This window comes from Euleptes europaea, chromosome 1 (assembly GCF_029931775.1).
Source record: "Euleptes europaea isolate rEulEur1 chromosome 1, rEulEur1.hap1, whole genome shotgun sequence".
In the NCBI taxonomy this organism is placed as follows: domain Eukaryota; kingdom Metazoa; phylum Chordata; class Lepidosauria; order Squamata; family Sphaerodactylidae; genus Euleptes; species Euleptes europaea.
The window spans coordinates 52,062,508-52,072,037 of NC_079312.1; the positions used below are offsets into that span (position 1 = coordinate 52,062,508).

Consider the following 9,530-nt stretch of genomic DNA (forward strand, 5'->3'; position numbering starts at 1 on the left):
TATCTGGTAGCATTTATACTTGACAACGACAACAAAAGTTCAAGCCGTATTTGTGCATCAGCAAAGACCTAATCTAAACCTACCCCCTTTTTCTGTGTACTTGTTCATTTGTTCCCTCATTTCATGTTATAATGTAGTTGATCTTAATAACACAGTTGCTTCAGGACTGTTTCCCACTGTGTGCATGAAGTCATTGAAGTACTCCACAAATCCCTTTTGTGTCTAAAATAATAATAGGGGCGAGGAGGGGAGAGATTAGTATGCAGCTGTTTCTAAGGCTGCAGTTGTATGAACACTTGGGAGCACACCTCCCTCCTCCCTTGGACTCAGTGGGCTGCATAAAATTATGCAGCCCGCATAAAGGTGCGATTGTGTTCTCAACATTGGTTTGGGGGGACTTAGCCCTGTCTCTTTCAGAACTCTCAACAAGTAACTTGTTTAAAATGTTTTCTGCTTCACTTCACTGTTTTGTTTTACAGGGGTTCCACAGACACATAATTAGCCTGTGTGGAGGCCTTAAGTGCGGTTGGTATGTCTGAAACTGAAGAGGCTGTAGAGGCATTCTCTGAAATGAACCTCGGTGATGCGCATAAACAGTTTGGCGAGAACAGAGAAGCCAATCTGAGTGCAAGCTGTAAAGATACTGTGGTCACTGTCGGAGCCACTGTACCAACTGGCTTTGAGCTGACTGCTGCAGATGAAGTGCAAGAGAAACTAGGGTCACAGTCTAGGATTAGCAAGGATCGAGGAAAAATCTATTTTGAAATTCCTGTAATCAGTCTTCCACAGGTTTGTAGACGTTATTTGGATAATATTTCCTGTTTGGTATTTTATATGCTTTCAGTATTCTTCTCAGTTACACATTATAAATGTTCTGGATTGTAACTAATGGCAGAACTGCAGCCTACAGTGTCTTCTGCCTTGACCCTGGCAAGTATTTGGATGGGAGACCTCCAAGAAATACCAGGGGCGTGATGCAGAGGCAGGCAATGGTACCGCCGAATGTCTCTTGCCTTGAAAATCCTTTGGGGTTGCTATAGGTCAACTGTGACTTGGCAACAAATAAATTGTCCAAGGCCGGACCTTCTCCAGAACTTAGCCAGACTGCAGCAGGAGGCCATGATTCGTGCCCCAAACTTTGGGCTCCCAATCGCTTCGATGGCTGCCCCAGTGGCAAGAGGTCTGGCATTGCTGGGCCAGACAGTACATGGCTTCTACAGATCATCAAGCAGCCCCTTTAAGGAGCTGCATCTGGGCCAAACTGGCCAGGCAAACAGATGTGGCAAGTCAGGGAAGGCTGTTGGGCATGCACACAATTAAGCCTGGCCCATATAAGGGGCCGAGAGGCAGGCCAGGGAGGAGAAGGCTCCAGATCATATCCAGGCTGCAGAGGAGAAACTTGGGAAGAGAGGAGGAGGAACAAGGTGAACTCTCTTCCCACCTTCATCTGAGGCCTTTGTGGTCCCTGGGGTCTTGATGGGATCCATGGAGGCAGACAGGGAAAACCAAGCAGTTGCAGACCCCTGAATTCTTGCACGTCTATTGAGCAAGCCAGCTGTCCATGAGGTAGGGGAGGGAGTGGGGACAGAAGAAAACAGGTTTTGGTTTTATAATGTCTTTTCATCAGTATATCATGCTTAATTAGGGACATGTACCTGTATTTTTATGTATATACGCAAACAGTAGATTCAGAATGGGATCTGAGAGTTGCATTGTAAAATGTACATTGGTAGATCTCAATGTATGCTCAGGTGTGGCAGAAGCTTAAACAACGTAAATGTAAAACCACAGGAAATGACTAGGTTTTTATTGGAGGCAAAACTGTGTGTGTATTAAAAACATTTAAAAGTATTTCTAATTCCATTTAGGTACACCAGTTAAGATCAGTGGACAATTTATTTGTTGTAGTTCAGGAGTTCAAAGATTATCAGTTCAACAAGACTAAGGTAAGTTATCTTTCCTCTTGAAACTTTTTTTGTAAGGGAAGAAAAGGTGGAAATTATTTATGATGTTTGTCTTAAAATGTCTGGTTTCCTAGAACTTTTAGTCTCTATCACTGCTGAAAACTTTCTTTTAAAATTAGACTCCAGTATCAAGTTTCACTGCTTATCCTGGCGTTTGAATTACGGATGATTCTTTTTCTGCAAAAATGTTATTGTTTCCTTGGATTATGCTACACTTATATTCAGTGCCATAATAATTTTCATGTTTATATTTGATCCTGTTACCTTTCCATATTAACTCTGTTTATGGTCAAATGTTTTTAATATTATAAAATCACTCTGTCCCCTTCATACATTTAAAAATGTAGACGTTTTGCCTATGAACATTCATGCTACAATAAACCTATATGCCAAAGAAATGCAGAAGATCCTTTTCTTTTCTGCTTGCACACCCTCTGTGCCATATCACATAGTGCTTTCTAATCTTATGGGAACTTCAATAACACTTAGGGTTGTCAACTGCCTGTAGAGACAAATGTCTGTTCCTTTAATAAAATATTAATAGAATGTTATTGACTTGGTAATAATGTTCCACTTGTCTGAAATTTAGCAAAAATTCAGAATTATTGACTTATTAATATATGACTTTTCCTGTTACAGGAAGAAGCACTAAAGGATTTAGAGGATCTAGCTAAGAAACTGCCCTGGACTGACCCTTTGGAAGTATGGAAACTAAATACAAGCCTTAAGAAAAAGAAAACAAGACAAAGAAAAGGCAGTCAACAGAGTAATACAAAGAAACACAAACTGGAGGGTGACATGAAAGGAGAGAGTACTGACAAAGATCTGCATGAACCTCTGCAAAATATTTTAGGCTTGGCGTCTGCTGAAATTCAGGATGCACACAAAACGGATGAAGCGGTACCACCAAACAAAGATGAACAATCTGATGCTAAAAATGAGAGCGCGTCCAATGGTGAAAATGAATCTGGTGACTGCAAGAAGAGTGAAATGGAAGGTCAGGTGCTAAAGTTCCGGGTGACCTGCAACAGAGCTGGTGATAATCACAGCTTTACATCAAATGAGGCAGCCAGAGATTTTGGAGGCGCTGTGCAAGATTTCTTCCAGTGGAAAGCAGACATGACCAATTTTGACGTGGAGGTACAACACAGCTGCTTTTTTTTTTCTTAAGTTCCTGTGTGTATTGTAGCAAGAAAGCGTTAAATATGATGTCTTTTAGCCTTTGCTTGAATCTTTCCAAACACTCATGTACTGAGAAGCTGCTTCAACAGGCATAATATGGAGATGGCAAAAATGGAAGTGGCTGAGACTACTGGTGGTGATTGCTGCCCTACTCAGATCTTATCTAATACCACTTGATTGGCTCGTTCATTATTGTTTTTTCAAAATTATCCTACTCATCAGCAAAGATTTTGTGCTGAGATATCTAATCAAATGCTGTCTAGTTGTAACCAACTTCCCCTGGTGCAGGCTACAGAATGGGGGGATTGATGCTTTCTTTGGCACTTTTTTTGTATACTGTACTCTGAACAGGAAAATAAAAAAGGCTGCTTTAAAAATTTAGTTGGGCATTTGCCCAACCTGAATAGTTATCTTTTCAGAATTGTCTGTTTCACTATTCTACATAGAATCCTGATTTTTTTGAATTAATAGGAAGATGGATGAGAACTGGCAGTGGGGCAAGGCTGCGGATTCTGCTATTTAATTGTTCTGTGCATTTTACTCTAGGTTCTTCTGAACATTCACAATAATGAAGTGGTAGTGGGGATTGCCTTAACTGAGGAGAGTCTTCATAGAAGAAATATTACACATTTTGGTCCCACAACCCTTCGATCCACCCTAGCCTATGGTATGCTCAGGTAAGTGTGAAGATCTACTTGGGAATCATAACAGATGAAGGTCTCTCAAGTGGTGTAGTGTACCCTAAATGTGCTTGCGTATTATCTGCTGCTTGCGTATAATCAGCCAAACACTGGCTGTTTTAAGATCATGTCAGTGTGTCTTGAATTGGGCAACAGGGGGAGCACTCCTAAGTAGTCTACTGAGAATTAAGTTACATCTTATTCAGTGGGGTTTACGATTGCAACCTGAGTCTGCCACAGTAGGTTACACGGAGTGGAATTCCTTCTTATGTTAAAAAGTGCACAAAAACATTTTTTTTGTGGATTTTTAGTGCACACAAAGACTACAACCTGCATGAACCATGTTATAGATAAAGCTTCTAATAATATATTCTGATTATTAAAAGTTTGCTTTGTTTCAAGTCGGACATACTTTGATGGGATCTTAATATCAGTGTGTTTGCTATTGAGTTGCACAGAAGCAGTGATAGGATTAAAATGCAAAGATGATTGTTTTGTTAAAATCTTGTTTTTTCTAAGGCATGGAACTACGTTAATTTTTTATGCTTGCTTTTGGTTTCAGCTATTACATAGACTTTGGTAAGCTGATATTGGGTTTTTTTCCCCAACACTGATTTTCCTTGATTCTAATTTATTTTTAGACTTTGTGATCCTCAGCCAGCGGATATAATAATTGATCCAATGTGCGGAACAGGTGCCATACCAATAGAGGTACTTTGTATTTTGAAAGCTAAAGTATAGCTAGCAATGCATAGAAGAGTGCATACCTTGGTAACACAACTTGATTAGCATTTCTTGCCCAGTTTAAAGTGCCATCTCACCTCATATGTATTGACCACCTAGACTTCCAACCTACAAATAATGCTTACCTGCTACCTCAAACAAGTCCCTGTTTATTCTGTGTTTACTTTTTTGTGCCATGTATACTGCTACTATTCATAGGGCTGAGTATATGTTCTATTAGCCTTACTGTCTATAGTCACTGGTCTGATTAACAATAAAACTTGAAAAAAATACTGTAGCATGAGGCTGTATATTCATGCAATGTTTAAAAAATTTTGGTAAATGAATTCTATTTTTCCATTCACAAGGCTGTGCTCTTCCAGGGGTTTCTGTAAGATTATCTTGGGGGAAATTTTCTATCTAGAAGATATTATTACAGATGCTTGGTTTTGCAGTTCTCAAAATTGAGAATTTGTCTGCAGAGATAACATGCCTCTTCTTCTCAGCAAAAATGTTATAAAATAAACATACATAGTGGAGAAAAACACCTTAATCCATTGCTCCTTTGCAAATCTATGTACACAGAATCAACCCCTTACCTCTTAAGTGCTGAGTTTCCAGAAGTTCAATGAATAGAACATTGATTAGAATGGAATAGATCTGCACAAGGAGCTAAATGTGAGGAGGAAGGGCCCAGCAGTAAAAATGATGGGGAAACCTTTTGAGCAGAATTCTCCACAAGTTTTGGGATCTTTGTGTGTATAACCTGAGGTTTATCATATTATTTTCTCACTGGAGGAGAACACCTATAATGGCAGCTGGCCATAAAAGATACCCAGTTTGGGAATATTTTAATGAAGTTTCTTTACCTATGGGTAAGGCAGGCATGTGTGCAAAATGCAAACACTGCAACAGAGAAATGCAAGGCCTGGTGGCCCGAATGAAAACATCTTGAGAAGTGCTGTTTATGTAGAAAACCATGATTTAAATCTAGTGTTAATGACTAATGTTTTAAATCGATTTGATTTAAATCACATTCACCCTGAATGTAGCATATTCTCTCATGTAGACGAGTCAACAAAACCCAGGCATCTCTACAAAGGTAATTGGGAGTGGGATGTGTACTACGGTTAGATCCTCTTTCTTCCCCATGTGTAAATGTATATTGGTAATTTCCAGAATTAGACTGAAATCTGTTAACAGCAATGAAACAACCTAAGTTCACTGTTTTTCTCATTGTTAGGGGGCTGCTGAATGGCCTAATTGCTTTCATATTGCTGGGGATAACAATCCACAGGCTGTGAAGAGAACAGCAAATAATATCTCCTCTTTGCTGAAGCAAATTCAAGGCAAAGAAAGGTAACAAGGAAAGTACAGAGCAGTGGCTATTTTCACATTTGTTTATTGTATTGGTTCAGATTTTCCCAGCAGTGCCTCCTACACTCAGATCAGTTTTGTTTCAGTATCATCCCGATGGAATGTCCTCCCAGAGATGAGGGAGGATGCTGTCCCTTGTTGTTCTTAAATGCATTACAAAGCACTATTGTTTCAAAGGGCCTTCAAAGGGTATTGATCCTTTTGTTGGCTGCATAGATTTGAGTCCAGTAGAGGCCAACAAGATTTTCAGGGTGTAAGCTTTGCCCCTGACCTGGATAGCCTCAGGCTAGCCTGATCTCGTCAGATCTCAGAAGCTAAGCAGGGTCGACCCTGGCAAGTATTTGGCTGGGAGACCACCAAGGAGTGCCAGGGTTGTGACATGGAGGCGAGCAATGGCAAGCCACCTTTGAACGTCTCTTGCATTGAAAACCCCACTGGGGTCACCGTAAGTCAGCTGTGAATTGACAGCAATTTTTAAAAAAGCTTTTGAGAGTCAAAGCTCCCTTTGTCAGATATGAGTAGCGATGGAGATCTGAGTCTTTATATTCCAGTCAAAAGGTGGGAGGGGTGTTGAAAAGAATGCTTGTAAAGGATGCAGAAGTAAAGGATGCACTGTTCTGAACTTGTGAATTAACTCCAATCTCACCATTGTAATTTCCCTTTGAAGTTTCTTTGTTTGAGGACAACCACTATTAGGTCAGCATTGGAATGACCTGGAAGATTAAAATGTTCTCCTACTAGTTTTTGAGTGTTGTAGTTTTTAATATTGGATTTATATCCATTTATTATTTTGTGTAGAGGCTGACCTGTTTGTCCAGTGCAGAGGGTGGAAGGGCATTGCTGACATTTAATGGCATATATAACATTGGAAGATAAACAAGCAAATAAACCTGAGATGTAAGGCTGGTGTAAGGTCCGGTTATTGTATTGTCAGAGTGGATATGGGGACAGAGGTGGCATCTTGGTTTGTTGCAGGGCCTGGTACCAGAGTCTGTAGCTATGTCATGAGGGTATTGCTGTGGGTGAGAAGTTGTTTAATGCAAGAAAGGGTTTGCCTCCCAATGCCTGTGACAGAGGAGTATCATTGTCCAGCATAGGTTGTAGGGCATTAATGATGCATTGGACCGGTTTGAGTTGGGAGCTGTATGTGACTACCAGTGGTGGTCTGTTTCGTTTGGACCTATTTTGTAGCAAGTTATCCCTTGGTATCTTTCTGGCTTTGTTGTTTCCTTACTACATCAGGTGGGTCTTGCAATTCCAAGAATGTATGTTGTAGATCCTGCAGATGAGAATCTGTCTGAGGGATCAGAACAGATGTGGCCGAAACGTAGAAATTGGCTGTACGCAATGGATCGTTTGGTGTGTTAAAGACGGTGACTGGAGGCATGTAGATATGTTTGGCGATGAGTAGATTTCCAGTATAAGGTGGTTTTATGTTTCCAATATGTATTTGTACAGCTGTGTCTACAAAATATATTTCTTCTGTCGATTGGTTCATAGTCAGGCTGATGGTAGGGTGGAAGTTGCTTGAAGGCCTGCTGAATTTTTCAAGTTCTTCTTTCCCATCTGTGCACATGATGAAGATGTCATCAATAAATCTCAGTTACAAGAGAGGTGTTAACAGATAAGAGCTGAGAAGCGCTGCTCCAGGTTGGCCTTGAAAATCTTGGCATATTGTTGGATAGTGGTTTGTTGGGAGGTATTGAATTTCTTGAATTTTATTGAATTGAATTGTTGGGCTGTTTGGTATATACTAAATTGTTTTATTTTTTTCTTCTGTACTGTGACCTTTCCTTTTGGTACATCCTTTTGTAACCTCCTGTGAGCCTTTGTATATGGCATGAAAGATAGAATATAAATAAAATTCAATTTTTCACAGGATTCTTCTAGTTGTTTTACAAATGCTACCCAATTCTAAATTTTTAAAAATGACAAGCATTTTGGCTTAAGAAGCTTTTTTTTAAAATAGTAACTCATCTGACTTTTGTTTTTAATTCATAATAGCTCATCCAGTGGCAAACCCATAGATAATATACAGTGGGATATCTGCAGTCTACCATTAAGAACTGGCTCTGTGGATGTCATTGTGACAGATATGCCATTTGGAAAGAGGTAAGGATTTGTTGAAGGTATGTGCCATTTACACTCTGATTTAAAGTTGCTATCAAATCTTTGTCCCGACCTGGATAGCCCAATCTCATTAGATTTTGGAAGCTAAGTAGGGTCGGCCCTGGTTAGTATTTGGATGGGAGACCACCAAGGAAGTCCAGGGTCACGACGCAGAGGCAGGCAATGGCAAACTACTTCTGAATGTCTTTTGCCTTATGGTGACAGGGTCACCATAAGTCAGCTGTGGCTCGATGGCAAAAAAAAAATCCTAAGCTTTAAGACCTCTTATATTTCTGAGAATCTTCAGATGTCTTCAGAAGGCAGTTACATCCACTTTGTGGATATACTCTTCACTTGGGTGAAGTGTGCATGAAGACAGAAGGTGGCAGTGCAACAGAATCACTAAGAAACTGCTGCAAATTTATACAGCTGTAACTTATGAAGTGCTGTTGCTGAGAAGAAATTGGTTTTCGTTGCTGAGAACTCGATTCACGTGCTGCTGTTTCTCCATTCCACTGTAGAATAGGGTCTAAGAAAAAGAACTGGGATCTCTACCCAGCCTGCCTTATGGAGATGGGTCGGATCTGCAGACCAAGGACTGGCAGAGCTGTGCTGTTGACTCAAGACAGGAAATGCTTTGCCAAGGTAAGCAGTGGCAGGCTGCAGTCAGGCGCTCGTCGTGATGCTTTTGTACTGCACAGCTGACACTTGATGGCAGAAAACGTCATTTGGCCTAAAGGGTGTATCCTTTTATCCAGAACAAATGCTTTTCTGGCAGGAAATACTTTCAGAATAAATGAGGATTTTTGGTGATGGGGCCAAGGGCGGGTCACTAAACTGTAGTGCCCACAGCAGTCCTGTTTTTATTGTCCAGCTGCAGTTAAATGCTTGAAACAAAGGGGGATTCAGTCAAATCTACTACTGAAGTTTAAAATAGAAAAGTAGCTGTAACCTGAATGTCTGCTAGACTCTGTTAATCCAGACTTGGTATGGTTTTGCATTATAGGCCTTGTCCAAAATGGGACACATATGGCGAAAGTCGCACACCATTTGGGTGAATGTCGGGGGACTCCATGCTGCTGTGTATCTTCTGAAACGTCTTGGAGAAAAAAATGAAGAGACAAAATCAAAGTAGTAACTTCCTTCTGGGTCTCTGAAGGCTCTTTGCAATATGTCTGACTGAAGTTCCAAGTCATCCCATATTAAAATCTTGAATAAGCAGAAGATAACAAGTGAGCAAGCAAGCACACTGATCCAGTGATCCATTGGGGTGGAGGGAAAAGATTGTTGTCGGAAGCTCTTGAAGGAGCTTCATGGGTGAAGTAGAAAAATGAAACTAGTAATTCCTTTATTTGCCTGTAAATCTGAGTTACTGTTTCCGCTTGGGTGCAAATGTAAACTTGTTTTCATAGTCACAGGGAACTTACCTGTTCTGAGAAAAAACAAGGGAAGCTGTATTTCTCCCCACCCCCCCACCCCAGATTGCAGAAGACCT

The 9,530-nt window shown here is 40.5% G+C and overlaps 1 protein-coding gene across 1 annotated transcript; it reads left to right on the forward strand.

Moving 5' to 3' along the window:
• The first annotated feature begins 531 nt into the window (after window positions 1-531).
• On the forward strand, window positions 532-9,173 carry THUMPD3 (THUMP domain containing 3). The gene is made up of 9 exons (XM_056852727.1): window positions 532-789; window positions 1,869-1,946; window positions 2,604-3,104; window positions 3,693-3,823; window positions 4,468-4,537; window positions 5,793-5,908; window positions 7,931-8,038; window positions 8,557-8,680; window positions 9,042-9,173. Exons 1-9 carry the CDS (start codon window positions 532-534, stop codon window positions 9,168-9,170), a joined length of 1,515 nt encoding a protein of 504 aa, XP_056708705.1. The 3' UTR covers window positions 9,171-9,173.
• The last annotated feature ends 357 nt before the right edge of the window (window positions 9,174-9,530 follow it).

Coding starts and splice junctions, on each gene's coding strand:
- THUMPD3 (XM_056852727.1), top strand. CDS start 532: ATGTCTGAAACTGAAGAGGCTGTAGAGGCATTCTCTGAAATGAACCTC. Junction 3,824..4,467: donor CTAGCCTATGGTATGCTCAG/GTAAGTGTGAAG, acceptor ATTTATTTTTAG/ACTTTGTGATCCTCAGCCAG. Junction 8,039..8,556: donor GATATGCCATTTGGAAAGAG/GTAAGGATTTGT, acceptor ATTCCACTGTAG/AATAGGGTCTAAGAAAAAGA.